Consider the following 15,607-nt stretch of genomic DNA (forward strand, 5'->3'; position numbering starts at 1 on the left):
GTTTCCTACTTCACAGTGTTTTTTTATTGAATTTAATTGATTTCAGATAGTTTCTCCCCTTTAACAAGTGCTCTTGAGTTATTGTTTTGTCTTCCAATTACATTTGCACTGTCCTGATGTGGTTTGTCCCTTCTCTAAGTGTGTATTATGTGATGTCACGGAAGCTATTGAATAAAAATAGTGAATGCAATCAATTCCCTGATAAATAAGGGGGGTTGGAGGGGCAAACTAAATGCTGGAAAAACATTATTGGTGTCTCAGTAAGTGCTGTTGTTTCCATGTGGTGTGGATGAATGGGTGTCCTCTTCATAGATGTGCTAGGAATACATTAATCTGTGCCACTGAACTGCTGCAACTCTCACTATGCATCTATCCTGGCAGTGTAATGTAGGTGGGTTATTGCCATTTGGTAACTTTCATGGGTTTATGGATATTTAATGGGAGAAAATGAATAAAAAACGTTGACTTTTGAATGGTAATTGTAACACAACATAAAGAATAAATCTGGAAAGTCTCCTAGGAATGCTGAGGTCACTCCAGAATGCCCAGTTGTACCAAATATGCCAGAAATTATCCAAAAAGAGACTTGAAGTTGCCCTGTGAGCCTGAATAAAGTACTTGAACATGCTGTTAAATGTGGATTTAAGTCAAAACACATAAGGTGAGAGTTTTCTTACAGACAGGGAAATAATAACGGCTGTGTTGTTTATTTTGAACCACTTAAAATCTGGAAGGTGGGAAATTAACTCTGTTTAGAAAACAAAACCACCCATGGTCAGGAGTGAGTACCTTGGGAAAAGTAAGTAGATACCAGAGCACGTGGTTGAGGTGCCAGCCTGCATTCAGTGTGTGGGACACATTCCACTTTTGGGTTGGGTTGTCATTTGCTCAGGTAGAGAGTGAACTGTGTCTGGATCACTCCTTTAAATGGACTGGTTTAGCCTCAGGGCAGAGCTGTGTTTAGCAGTGAAACAGGTCAGTAATGAGGATGAATTCCACCAGCTCTGTACAGCAGTGACACACCAAGACTGAGAAACTTTGGGGTTTGATGATTCAGCCTTATAAATAGTCCTTGTCTTCTGGTGCTGCTGATACATCCAAGGAGGAATAATGACTATATTGTTTTTTCTCTCCACAGTTAATGATTTGTGGCAATACGTGTGCCACTCATGGCATATTCTTCTTCCCTCCAGTGTAGCAGCTTCTGTAGTTGGACTCCAGGGTTCTCAACTGGAAACAAACTCATGGACAGTTTCCTTTCGTACACATAAGCAAATTTTTTGCTATTGAGCAATCTGTTACTTCAATAGCAATGGAAAAAATGCAGTGATCCAGAATCCTTTAGCTGGAATTGGGAAAGTTAAAGATGGATTTCATTTAATCTTCAAATATTTCTTTTTCCTATGATGTTTGTTTTTTTTTTTCCAGTCCAGAAGGGCCTTTTTCTGATTTACTTGCCTTTCTCCCTGTGTAGGGGTGGCTAAACTTGCAGGTTTTGGTGCAGTGCACAATACAATATATCTAAAATAGTCTTATAATTTATTTTCTCTCAGTTACAGGACTTATTCTTCATAGTCTTAGGCTGACTGCTTCTGGACTCAGTGTCTCTCTGTATGATCAGGGCTTTAGATGAAGGGGCTGGTTTCAGATTCCTGTCAGTGACAAATAAAAATGCTTAATTATATTTAAAACAGGAAAAAGAAATCCAAATTTTGTAACAGTATTATCTAAATACAATGTCCTCTGTCATCCTCTCAGCCTCCCAAAACTGCAGGATTCAACATGGCCTATGAATCTTGATGTGCATACACATATATATTTTAGATAATGGAATGATCCAGTGAAATATTCAGGTATAGAATATAACATATATAGAATAAATTGGAAAAATGTATTGCAGATCTCATTTTCTAAAGTAAGATTGCTCCTATTCTGACTTGTGATTTAAAAGGCTTAGCTTAGAAGTTGGGTAGAGCAGAAGAGTGAGCAGAGCTCTCCAGGTTGTGCCTGTTGGTGATGGAACAGCTCAGGGGGTGGGAGTTGGGTGGGTGGTGCTGGTGAGACAGCTCAGGGAAGGTGGTTTGTTTCCAAAGGCATTTACAGTCATTCAAACTGAGCAGTGACTGACCTGGCAGCCCTGAATAGCTGGAGGAGTCAAGTCAGAAAATAAAAAAAGAGGGAGCATGAGCGTGTTTTCACCTGGTTCAGCAGTGACTGAACAAGGGAAGATTATTGCCCTCAGTGTTCATCTTCACTTCTTTGATCTGTCGTGAGTTCCCTGGCTTGGTGTTGCCGTCAAAACTACTCTGTTGAAGAAAGATCTACTGATGAACTAATGTGAATCAATGAATCACATTTTTATTCTCCCTCCCAAAGAGATTTTTTTTCTTTCAGGGTAAATGCATGTTCTGTGTTTGCTGGAGGTAGTTGAATTGTTCAGTTACTTTTTAAGATCACGTGGTTGAAGTTTATTAATTTAATTTGGCTGTGGCAAAAGTTTCTGCAGCTTTTTCTTAAACAGTTGTCGAAACAATTTACTACCCAAATATGTTATTGGTAAGTTTGTTGAAAATGTTCTGTAAAAACCTCTCAAGAAAAGGTTCTAATTCATTTGACTCAGTGTTCCTGCTTCTGTAGTTGCTGTGGGTTTCATTCCCTGAGAAAAGGACTGAAAGGGCTTCAACCTTTGCTCAAGTGTTGGGGAATAAATTCACCAAACTGCATGGTTGGGGTTTTTTGATCACTATGTGATCAGTGTTATCACAGAACATGATGAGTTTTCCCGTGTAGACTTGTAATTTTACGTACCTGTATACTGCTCCTTTCTGAAATGAGTATTTTTGTATTAACATTTTCAAAAGGGATTAGCTTTGGAGAATAATTGCTGTCACTAACCCCATTAGCAAAACTGCTGCTCCTGGCACACAGGTGGAACAGCAGCTCTGGGTCTGACTGGGACAGTGTTTGTGGCAGCTCCATTCAGGTCATGCGTGATTTTTTTTCTACACCTGAAACTTAAAAGCTGAGGGAAAATTTGGGTGTAGTTTTAGGTGCTAGGGCAGTCCTCTCTTGAAATACTTTAAAAAAGATGCTCTTAAATGTTGTTGCCAGCTCCTATTGGATGAACATAGGATGAGGACTCAAAATTATTCTAGAAATCTTCACTGCTCTGCTACACTGTTTGTTTCCAAGTGTGATGTTGAACTGTCTTTAAATATTTCAGTGAGCTCTTCCTCAGCTTGCACTGACTGTGACACCCGTCTGATGGAGCTGCAGGGAAGCATCAACACCAGATGGGGGACTGGGGGTAGGGGACAAAGATTGCTCTAAGGTGTTGCCAGCCTGTTGCTTCATGTAGAAAGGATCACAGGCTGCTGTGCTTCAGTGCAGCTGAATGATCTCCTGGTTGTCTCACCAAGGTGCATTGTCCAGTGCCTGCTGCTCTTCCTTCCAGAACCTTCATTCCATTAATCCCAGCTTTCTGCATGGGAACATTTGTTCAGACTGGTTTGTTTGCTGTGTTTAGGGGCAAACAGAACCTCCTCCATGAGGGCAGATGGGGTTTTCTGTATTTTCTACTCATGTGCGGTCCTCTCATTTCCCTGCTTCCCACCTCTAATAGCTGTAGAGTTGCATTTCATGGAGAAGTGGAATTTCTTTATCTTGTCTTGGATTTTTCATCTCCCCTGTGTGGGTGGACTGGCAGAACCAGTGTTCTGGATCTCCCTGCATCCCAACAACCATTGGTGCTCAATTGCTTTGAGCATTGGAAAAACAGAACCTGTTCCTGGAAGAAGATGGAAGAACTGAAGCTGACAAAGGTAAGACAGCCAGAACCCAGTCCTGAGACCAAATGTACAGAGAATTTCCCAGATGGGTTTCCCTGTGCTCAAAACATTGCTTAAGTAGATTTCTTGCCTTTGCTTTTGCCCTGACTGCCCAGCTTTTGGCAGATTGAGAGTAGTGTTGGTATTCCCATGCATGATGATTAAAGGATATCTTCTTCTTTTATGATTATACCATAAATTAAAATCTTGTCTTGACAGCCGCATTAGTTTATTCCAATATTTAAAATTGTATCAGCAAGGTTCAGAGCTAAAACTGTTTTTCCTGTGAAGTACATTTATACTACAACACCACACACCCATGTGTAAAAAATATAAGTATTTCACAGGTTGCCCTTGCTCATTTCAGAAACAATTAATGAGAAACAAAAATAAAGACAATGTATGAAGCACAGCAGAAGTCTGCAAAGTAGCAGAGCTCTATTATTAATGGAGGTTGGAGCCTGCTGGCAATCCCTAGACTCTGACACTGTGCTCTGATTAAAGCCTGGTGGAGACCACTGTTGGTGCTCTAGCACAAATGGACTGCTGCATGTGAGGTTTTGGCACATTATTTTTCTATTAATTTATGACCCACATGTTTGCAATGCTTGACTGTTCCAGCAAAACCTTGCCAGGCTTTATTAAAGGGGAGGGAATAGGTGTGGCAGGCACAAAGCTTTACATTCTCAATAGTTATTGACCCAGAGTGCTGTACAGGCTTTAATTTTTAGCTGTTTTTCTTTCCATCAAAACTCATTATTTCCCATAAAAGTTAAGCACAAGAGGATGTGTTGGTTCTGAGTTCTGTCAGTTCTTTAGTTTACCTACATAAAAATTCTGATGTTTTTCAGTGTGCTGCAATTACTTATGCAGTACCTGAACTTGTAGTTCCTCATACCTGTTTCATTTCAAACACCAGTTTAAGAGACTGTACAGCAGCTGGCAGTCATGGTTCCCACAAGGATAAGATTGATGTGTGCTCCTTTCCTTTTCCCTTTTCGACTAAGTTCTCATGTTTTGCTACAAATCACCATTTTCTGATTTATTGGAGTTTGAAGTATTCAAATTTCAGCTTTGTCTGTTTGGCAGGTTGCTTTGTCTTGGTTCATTCAAGTGAAGTTCCAGCACATGAATCACTCTATTTAGATCTATGAAAAACTGACTCCAAAGGCCAAGAAATCAGAGTAAACCAAGAGCCTTCTGAGTCTGATGCCTGTAACTGTCTTCCTGGTGCAACTTTGAGGAAAGAATTTGATTCTTGGGTCACAGGAAAAGATGGTCCAGCCACAGGCATGTAATAAATGATGCTTAATAAATGATTCCAAAAGCTGCCTTTATGTGTTTGCTTTGTGACTGCTCTATTAGACGCCAGAAAGTGCTAGGGGGAATCTCTAGATGTACTACTGGCTTTCTTCTAGTTTTGTGTGCTGAACAGGCTGGCTTAAAAATTCTGGTGCTAACCAGAGGGAGAAATAGGGACTCTTCTGCTTGTTAAAATACCCTGTGTGTCAGGGAGTCTTTCAGCCTCCTGTGAGCACAGCCTGTGATTTAAATAAACCCAGTCAATTTAAATGGCAGAAAATGAGGGGAGAGGTAAGCAAGAGGTACCCAAACGTTTCTCCAGTTGCACAGCATGAAGCCCCTCCTGTTGTGACATTGTTTGCAGAGACACAGACTGGAATTGAAATAGGATTGTGGACCAAGCTGAAGCATCACACAGTATTTCAAGCTGCTCCAACAAATTAACTATTTAACACTCTGCTATGTTTGCACACACTTATTGCCTCCCAGCATGAAAATCAAGCAAATAATTGCAACAAGCTTCTGCCCAGTAGAAGTCACTGTAATATAATGAGAAACTTTGTCCTGTGAGTAAACAGAAGGAATAGGAAGCTGTTGGAAGCAGATCGATGTTACTTTAGACACAGGGAAAAAAAATTTAGGAGTGCTCTGTGTCTGTGCCTTTAGCTCCGGGTGCAGTTCAAGCTGGTGTGGTGCCCGTTTCTCCTCGGTAACGTAGCAACTGGACCACACCCCCTCCTGCTGCAGGATGCTAAAGAGCCCTTGGAGCACTATCTGCTGTACTGCACGGGAACTGCACCACTTCTAATTACCACAGCACTGCCGGCTGAGAGGGTTTTATCATCCCGTGGAATGACAAGGAAATTCTTCGTTCTCTGTCCAGTGATCCTGTGTTTTCTTTCAATGTTTCTTGTAGTAATTCCTATTTTATTGCAGAGAGGGGCTATGTTAATTTAAAATCAATACCAGAATTGTATCTATTGGTGCATTTTTTCTCATTTCAAAGTAAGTTGGTGATTAAAGATAAGCATTTTAGCCACCTGATGCTCTTCTCGTTTAGTGCTCCTGTATGGTGATATTGTTAACATTTTGGAAGGAATACTCAAGGATTTGAGCATGTTTTTCTTCTCACTTAGACTTTGCAAATGACTGAAAAGCTTTCCCCACTCCTAACCTCTCTTCTGTTGTGCAACAAAAGAGCTTCCTTTGTGCATCTTGGTTTCCAAGCACAAGGAATCGTCTCTGGCCATTACTGAGCGTTTGACTTAAGGTGTGATGAATCCTCTTATGCCAAGTTGATTTTTGATGTATGCTGTAGATTAATGTTAATTATCCTAAAATGAGTGTGGGAATTAGTGTTGTTCAGAGTGTTTTTTTTAGAAGTTTTTCTGTTCATATCTTGGTTTTATACAAAATCTCCTAAGTCTGCATTAGATGGCACAGCCTGACTTGGTTTGTCAGGGCTGTTTCCTTTGCTACCTGTCTTTAAAAGGTGATGATTATGACAGTACAAAAGCTTGTTCTGGCTTCATGACCTGCATGGGGGAGAGCTTTTTAAACAGTTTGAAAACTTACTCACTGATTTCTTTAAATGTATTGGTTATTACTGTACTGACTTACCAGTTGTTGTCATTGGACTTTGGTATCAGTCTTGGGGAGGGACATGTTTTGGTGACATGTGGCACAACAACCATTGCAAAATAATGGTAGTGGTGTTGCTGAATTTTTAGGTTTCTGTATTTATTAGAATTTAAGAAATCCTAGTGTAGTTCAGAAAAGCTTCTGCAGCTTCTTGTGACTTGAGTACAAAAATACAATAGCCTCCCCTAAACCAGTATAAAACTGTATTTGGAGCTGTGCATGTAATACCATAAATCCATGGCAATATTGTGCAAACTATATAAAAATGCAAATCTGCCAGGTTTTTTAACTTCATTATGCTTATGCATCCCCTCCTCCTGTCTGTCTTTATAGGTCTACGAGGGCTAATCAATCTTGGGAACACATGTTTTATGAACTGTATTGTCCAGGCACTTACCCACACTCCACTGCTGCGAGATTTCTTCCTCTCCGACAGGCACAAATGTGAAATGCAAAGCCCAGCTCATGTCTGGTCTGTGAAATGTCTACGCTCTTTCAGGAGGTGAGTGTTGTTTGCCACAAAGCATCACCTTGCCACGATGCTGTTTCTTGCCCCAAAAGGAATTGTGTTCTGTTTGCAAATATAAGGGAATGCAAGTCGTGTTTCCCCTCAAAATGTAGTAAAACAAAGTAGTAAAGATTGAGACCATCGCTGTCAAAAATACCCAGCTGCTGAAAAGAAAACTAATGGCTTTTAAGTCCTGTTGTGAGGTCACCCTTGTTTAGGCAAAGCTGGTATGAGAATAATTACAGTGCTGCCGTTTCTTCTGAGACTGATCTGGGAGTCCTTAGTCTTAAGCTGAATGTGTGCTTTAATTAAAGTGCAAAGTTGTAACTAGAAAATATGTCATGAGCTCTTTGGGTGATAATAATGAGAATAATGGAATGAGAATAACACAGTAGTATACATCCTTGTGGTTTAAGGTGCTGATTATGTAGGTCTGTATGAATATTTTAAGGATCTATTCAGTGCTTGTTCACTGGCAGAAACATATTTTCTGTCATCTCTTATGTGGAAACCCGTAAGGGCCAAGAAGGAGGATAAGAGGAGTGAATGTGTTGTTACAGTTTGTAACAAGCTGCACTTCTTTCCCTTTCCCACTCAGAAACCTGGCTTTGCAGTGTGCCTTTACTGTAGGTCTGGTCTGTGCTGTGTTGGACAGGCACAGGCTTTCCTTAATAAATATTCTTTATTAACTATCTTAATTCCACATCAGTAATGTAAGGACTGTGGGTGGACATGGGCTCCTAGTTTTAAGATGTCTTTCAAAACAAACCCAGTTCCGTGCCTTTCCCTCAGTGTTAGACCTGCTTTCTTGTAAGTAAAATAACACCAAACCAAAAGACCAGAAAGAGCTGTAGTGTACATGCTGTCACGGAGCATTTAAAATTGCTGGAGATGTCTGTACACAGAGCAGGTTTTCTGTGGATGTGCTGTCATGGAGTTCAATTCTGACAGGGACCAACCTAAAATAGCTTTACCTCTATCTTTTGATTTTCAATTTGATTTTACTCCTGTGCCTTTTTCACCGGAGATTATTCTTTTTGGTCACTGCAGGTGAGTTAAACATATTTAGAAGGTAAAGCCCCCTTAGTTGTTCCAGTACTAAGTTGTTTCCTCTGCTCATACTCAAGACTTCTGGGGATTTGCAACATTTCACGCTGCTTATCAATCATTAGCAGTATATTACATTTCCTACTTTTGTTCTATTTTTCAATTGTTCCTGAGTCTGTCAGGAAAGTAGGTAAAAACAAAAGGCAGGCAGACCAATAGGTAGCAGCTGTAGGATTATTTGAAACCAGATGTGCAGTTAAATGGAGAAATACCACAATGCCTAGATAAAAAAAATCAGTCATGGGTATAGAAATACCAGTTTCTGTACGCTGTTATACAGAAACCTATTTGCTTATTTAAAAATAAGGAACTATTATTTTCTTGATATCCTTTAATCAAATAGTAATATAAAGTCTTATGCTGATGAACATCACCACACTCTACTAACACATGCATTTTTAAAAAAATCCCTTGGGAAAAGGAAATGAGTGTTACATTACAGATTGAGAGGCTGCAGGAAAGATCAAGACTCTCTAGGTAATGATTTTTTTTTTCCATTTTTGTTACTGGAGCCCTGTTGATTGCTCAGGGTGCATGGAACAAAGAACAGGCTGTTATCCAAAATGGGACTTTTGTGCAGCATTTGTGTTAGTTTCAATTGCAATCAAGTTTAATTTCATACACAACTTTGGGAAGCTCAGCCTTCATTTTCAAATCAAATTCATGCCTACACTTGCATTAGTTCTATTAATTAAATGTTCTGCAACCCGAGGGTGTATGGATGAGGGAACAGCCATATCTGTGACACCAGACCTGTGCAGACAGCAATAGTCCCTGTCCTTATTTCACATTAAATACTGCAGCCATGTGCTGTGGGAGGACACAAAGTGACTCAACCTCCTTGAAGTAAAACTGGAGCTTAATCCTCCTAGCAAAGCTGTTGGGTCTGTAACCAACTCAGTACTAATTTACTCAAAAGCAGTAAATACCTTACTGTTTTTATGGCTCGTCAGCACCATTGTAGTTCTGTTCCAGTGAGTTTTAATTTCTTTGCATTCAGAATTAAAACCCAAGTCTTGCATTTTTTTGGAGCAGACTGGTTATGTTTCATGTCCCAGCTCTATGCAGTGGTTCCAGTGAAGATTCTGTCACTGCATTTGCAGAGCTGAGGTCTGAGCAAACCAGGAGATCTCAGTGCTAGTGCTATTGGTTAAGAATTCCTTTGTAATTGAATTACCAGGGAAACTTGATTCAGGTTCTGTCTTGTTTCTACATAGCTTTCCCACTGGATTAACTGTGTGGTTATACCCAAAGCATCTTACCCAGGGACAAAACAATCAGGGCAAGGGTTAATTTCATCTCCCCTCCACCCTTCTTTTCTGAAGGTGTGATCTTAGGCAAATGGAATGCCAGGGGATCTGCCTAGTGGCCTGAGTGGGAGCTCTTCAGGAGAAAAAGCGAGACTGTTTTGAACATTAAATAAAACTTACTATATATAAATAAGCAAGTTTTGCCCTTTTGCCTCTTAAACAGAAGTTCCCATCCCACTTGTGTTTTGTTGAAGATTGTGTAAGTTATATAGGTTGAGTGATTTCTCTGTGATAAATAGGAACCTACAAAGTTCTTCCACCTTGAAGTAGGTTGGTGGTGAGTAATGACTATCAAATGGTTCTCAGGACTGAAGTGGTTTTTTCCTGAAGTGGTAGCTTTTCTAGCAGACACACGAGGCATTGAGCTCTGTTTGTTTTAAAAATATCTGACTGCATCAATTACACCTCATTTGTGCTACATGAACCTATTCTCAGTAGAATCATGACATGACTTACACTGCATAAGAAAAGGAATGAAAAGATTTGAGAGTAACAGATAGTGGGTGAAGCTGATAGAGGGAAGATAGAACACACAGAATAGTCCATTGAGCCTTTGGTTGAAAGGGTTGGTGCACTCCTTTTTACCTACTGGTGTTTGTGTTGTACTTTTGCTTCACTGATGAAGATGAATTTCAGGATGGCTCACACCCTGAGGTTTATCCAAATCCTTTCCAAATGACCCTCAGGAGGATAGGATTAGAAGATCTGTGGTCTCGTGTGCTTTGTGACTGGAATAGTAAGAATACCTGGGAGCAGTGCAGAACGCAGTGCATCCACTCAGAAATGGAAGGAACAAAACCTTCCTTCTTTCCATCATTACTCATCCTTGTGCACCTATCACAGTGCACAGCACAAGCACAGGAAGAGTTGAGAAGTGAGGACCAAGAGGGAAGAGGAGCAGATGATTTATGGCTTTGATATCTGAAGATGCTACTGTTGAATTGACTTATGTCTAAAATAAGTTACAACAAAGGTACAAGAGGGGGGGGAAATGTAGTTAAGGTTCTTTACAAAGACAGAAGCCTTGCATTTTGTTGTGGAAAATACAGAGTTTATGCTGATTTAGTAAAACCTTTTCCCGAAATAAGTGTAGAACATACAGAGTTCATGCAAGTAAAAAGTATTTTGTGATTGTTTTAACCACTGTTCTTTGGGAAACCTCCAGGTGTTCTCCTGCATGTGTTCCATGTGCTGCCCAGTCCTTTCATCAATTGTAAATTGCCAGAAAATTTAGTCTTTACTGAGAACGAATTTTCAAGAGGAGCTTTTGACTTCTCAAATTGGATTTGAACCTGGTACAGGATTTCTGCCCATAACTCATAATTACAAAGCTCAGAGGCTGTTTAGCGGATACATGTGCAGGATAAATCAAATTTATCTGGTTATTCACATAATTGAGAAACTTCTGTGCATGTTTTTGGCAGGAGGAGGAGAAAGAAGTACAGATGTGTACGGTGGGGGTCTTGTTCTAAACCTCACTGGTGTCTGTATATCTTTGGTAACAATAATGGAAATTACAAAGCCTACAGTTTTCTAAATCCCTTGAAGATTCTTTCTAGAATATAGCAGCAAGTGTTTTAAGTAGAAAAACAAAATTACTTTTACTGGGGCTGTGTGTAGGAATGGAGGCTTTGAATCCTGATTGGTTTGTTCCTTTTTCCCCCCCTCCTTTTTTTTTTTTCCTGGAACAGCAATTAAGCAGTGTATTACCCAGCACTTTGAAATTGCTCAAACTACTTCTCTCCATATAAACAACTGATGCTGCTGAATTGAAAACAAATTTAAACAAAAAAAAAAAAAAAAAAAAAAGAGTTTAAATTATGTTTGGAACATTGTGCCATTGAGTGTTTTAAAGGTGACTTGCAAATATAATATTGTTTATATTTGCACACTTCAGTGAAAAGGTTGGAATAGGACTTTACATGGACTCTTTTCCTTTTTGTGGATTGGAACAGCTCTGATAGCTGCTCTTCCCAGCAGCAAGGAAATGACAGAGATGGGATGGATGTTTTATACATTCCAGTTAAAATATTGTTATTGAATGTGCTCAGATTCTTTGTTTTATTTAATATTTATTTGAGCAGTGAAGCTTTTCCCTCGCCCCACATTCTTACCAGGCAGATCTCTAGTTTTTTGTGAGATAATAGTTAATAATTGCTAAAGCTTCGTGTCAGATCCATCTCATCCTACTGAGGCAACAGAGAAATCTGCTGGCAGGTCTTGTGTCTGCAGTGGGGTAATTACATGGAGTGCTGGTGGTTAAAATGACCGGAGAGCTCTGGGACTAATTGTAAGGAGTGACAGAACAGGGAAGTTTTATTGCTGCAGTTCCCTGAATTATGTTGAGCACCAGCTGCGTCAGCAGATTTCAATTACCACACTCCTGCTCCAGTCCCTCCGTGTCATCCTTGTTGGCATCAGAGGTAACTATTGATCTTTGTATTTATAGGAGCATTTTGTGATGTTTGGCTGCAGAGGTGCGGCTTCTTGTTTGGGAAAAGCAGAGCTTGTGAGGAAGAAATTTCTGTGGGAGGAAATACACTAAAATCATGTAGAAAGCCCTACCAGTATGAGGACTAGATGAAGATTGTGCTGCCTTTTGCCAGCCTTACCTGTCCCTTAAAATGCAGTGTTTTCTCTTGGCAGGTTTGTAGCACAGTGCCTGTGCTTGGACTTACATAATATACTCAGAGACTGTGCAGGGGAGAAACTCAGGGCTGGAGAAAGAAGCTCACTTTTCCAATAAGGATGAGAATTACATATTGCTGGGGGTTTAAGTCTTGCTTTTGTTCTGTGTATTGGCCACTTATTGTCTTCTGGTTGGGAAGAATAACTGAAAAGAAACTGCCATGGATTTGATAGGATCTTGGGAAAACATAATTGTGGTGTTGCAGGCAGCATTTACTGGCAGATACCTTTGCCAAAGGTGAGGGAAAGCAAAATGACTCACAAGTGTTCACTTATTAAAAATAAAATGTTACTTTGTCAAGTGAATAAACTCTTTTGGGCATTTTCTGACTCCTGCAGGGGCACAGCAAGTATCCCTGCTTTGGTTTTGGAACTGGTATTACTGTGCAGGGATAAATAAAGGGATGAACCTCAACCCAGGGAAGCACAGACCCTTACCATGGGTGGTTTTTGGGGGGTGGGTTGGTTGGGGTATTTTTTGTTTGTTTGGGTTTTTTTCAAGCGGGACCTGGCTGGTTTTGAACTAAAAATAGTTTCAATGGGCAGTGTTCTCCTGCCCTGTGCTGACTTCCCTCCCAGCTGTGTCACCCCCCAGCAGCAGCAGTGTTTCACAGCAGGCTCTGCTGACTGAATAATTCATCTGTGCACTCTCTAATGTGCTTCTGGCAAAATCACCTGGGGCAGTTTTAGTCACTCTGGAGCCAGCTCATCAGATTTTGACTGAAGCAGATGCAGGAGCTGGTCCAGCACCAGATTCCCAGGCAGGGACACCCTGCTGCAGCAGTGATGGCAGCTGGCTTTGGGGATTGCTGAGTGATGGGGACCTTCAGCTCTGCAAACAGCTGGCTCAATAAAGTTGTTTTTAAGCCTTTTACAGTGAAAGGCCCGTACTGGCATGAGGTTACTGCCTTGCTAGGAAATTCCATAAAATTGGACTGTGCACAGCATTAGATGCAGAGTAGCCGTGGGTCAGGGATTGGCTGGCAGTCAGCATCTAATATTCTCATCTTCAGTGTTTGTCCTGATATGGCGGGGCATTTCATTCACAGAATTTTTGAATGAAATTGCTGATCCTTTTCAAATGTGGGATTTTTTTTTTCCTTTCTTAGATCACTAAGCAAATTGTTGAGTGATGTTTTTGTCTGTCTACACCACTCCCTGCACCCCCACATTTTTCAGGCTAATCCATCACAAATTGATGGAATTTCAGAGGAGGAAAACTGAGCTGCACAGTCCTGAGATCACTTCTCAGTAGTCTGTGACAAAATCTGCACTCTCTCCTTTATTATTAAGGCCATCAGAATTAAGCGGTTTAAATGGATTTGACTAATTGCGCTCATTTAAGTTTTAATAATGAAATGCCTTGAGGCTGTGTGAGTTGTTAACAGTCGTGTCCTTCTCTTTGCTTTGAGCAGTTTTACTCTGGGCACCGATCTCCTCACATTCCATATAGGTTATTGCACCTGGTATGGACTCACGCACGGCATTAGGCAGGGTACGAGCAACAAGATGCACACGAGTTCCTCATTGCTGCATTAGATGTGCTACACAGACACTGCAAAGGTAAGGCTTGTCCTGAGGCTCCAGTCAACAAGGATTATTGCATCAAAAGGAGGTAGAACCATCTCTTCTTAAGTCTAGTGCCAGTGTAGCAAATTACTTTAAAAATGTTTGGTAGACTTAAAAATATTTCTAAATAAATAAACCATTCCCACTGTCAGAAAGTACCAGAATTAGAAGCAGACAAGCCTGTACATTGGTTTGAATCACCACCATGATGTTCTCTTATTTGTTGTGAGGTCACTGTCTTTTCTTTTTAAATTGCCATTTTAATTCTATTTATACTTGAAGTAGTTAGAACTCTTACTCAGTGTGTCATGGGACTGATGAAAATACAAAGGGGAGAGGTTATGTCTTAATACTATTATTCTGCTTAATGTGATTCTGCTGTTTTTCTGATAGCAAATTGCATACAGAAATGTAAATAAGAAAGAGCAATGGGTGGCTATGGTATCTTGTTTTATGAGTCTGTATAGAACAGTACGTACTTGTACAATACAATAAAAATATTCAGTGCCATGCTTTTTGATATCAAGTATCTAATTCTTGCCTTTGTAATATCATATGAAATTATGTATTTTCTGTTAGTTGACTGAACTCAAGCTGAAATGAAAATTTCCCAGTCTGCCAGTGTTTGCTCTAGCTTGATTCACTTACTGCAGCAGCAAAACTTTTACTGTTCCTCCAAGAGAAAAGTAGTAGGGTTGATACTAACAGAACAAACAAAAGTCTTAGTTATCAAAAAGAAGATTTAAGCACTCAGCTTTGCTCAAATGCTCTTAGGAAAAGCACTTAGGGTTTAGGTCTATGCCTTATCAGAGGACTATCAAGGGGAAGTCTGCTGCTATTTCTCTGAACCGTTGTGAATCTTGCCTTTAACTGCCCTGCATGGCAGCAGATGGACTTGTTCACATCCATAATTAGTGCCTCCAAAAGAATCTACTCTAAAAAGAAGTATTGCTAAGGACAGGACTACACAGAGCAGTTCCTTTGTAGTTATTAATATCCATCATTTGACAACCACTAACTGGATTTCAATAATCCAAATTAAACTGGTGTGGAAGTCCAGTAAGGAACAAAATCTACTCAAATATTGACTTCTCACTTCTTAATACTGAACAAATTCAGCTGCAAATAGAAGCACTCCTTTCTTCCCCTTAAATTTCTGAACCAATGATCTCACAAATCTTGAAGCTTTTTCATCATCTCTGATGTAAGATAATGTTCATATTTCTTCTACACATTCTCATTAATTAATGAAGTAGTATTTGTGTCTCAGAATTGTAAAGAGAAAAACTTGCAACAGTAAAAGGTCCCTGAGCTCTTCTCGAACTGATAAAGAATCTGAAAAGACTTTGGAAAAAAAACTGTGGTTTGACTTTAAATGAAGAATCTCTCTGACATATCTTCCTTGACATCTCTGCAGCCAGGTTTTCAAATTTCTGTTTCTGAAGAAATAGAGAGGCTTTTATTAAATCATAGTAAATAATCTATACCACATCAAGGTAATTTAAAAGAAGTGGTTGAGCAGTTGTGTGGGAACCAAGCAAGTTAATCTAAACCAGAATTTCAAGTATAGTCATGCAAAAACACATTTGGAACGAACTAGTTTCAGTGTAATGAGAAAGTTTTCCCACTTGTGTATCCACACAGACACACTTGCC

The 15,607-nt window shown here is 39.9% G+C and overlaps 1 protein-coding gene across 1 annotated transcript in view; it reads left to right on the forward strand.

Annotated features, from left to right (window-relative positions):
* Window positions 1-15,607, forward strand: part of USP22 (ubiquitin specific peptidase 22) — a 92,323-nt gene that overhangs the window by 60,485 nt on the left and 16,231 nt on the right. Inside the window, 3 exon segments of the mRNA XM_066329816.1 lie at window positions 7,104-7,223; window positions 7,226-7,272; window positions 13,799-13,946. Of these exon segments, the coding sequence (XP_066185913.1) occupies window positions 7,104-7,223; window positions 7,226-7,272; window positions 13,799-13,946 (315 nt within the window).

Source organism: Sylvia atricapilla, chromosome 15, assembly GCF_009819655.1.
Source record: "Sylvia atricapilla isolate bSylAtr1 chromosome 15, bSylAtr1.pri, whole genome shotgun sequence".
NCBI classification, from domain to species: domain Eukaryota; kingdom Metazoa; phylum Chordata; class Aves; order Passeriformes; family Sylviidae; genus Sylvia; species Sylvia atricapilla.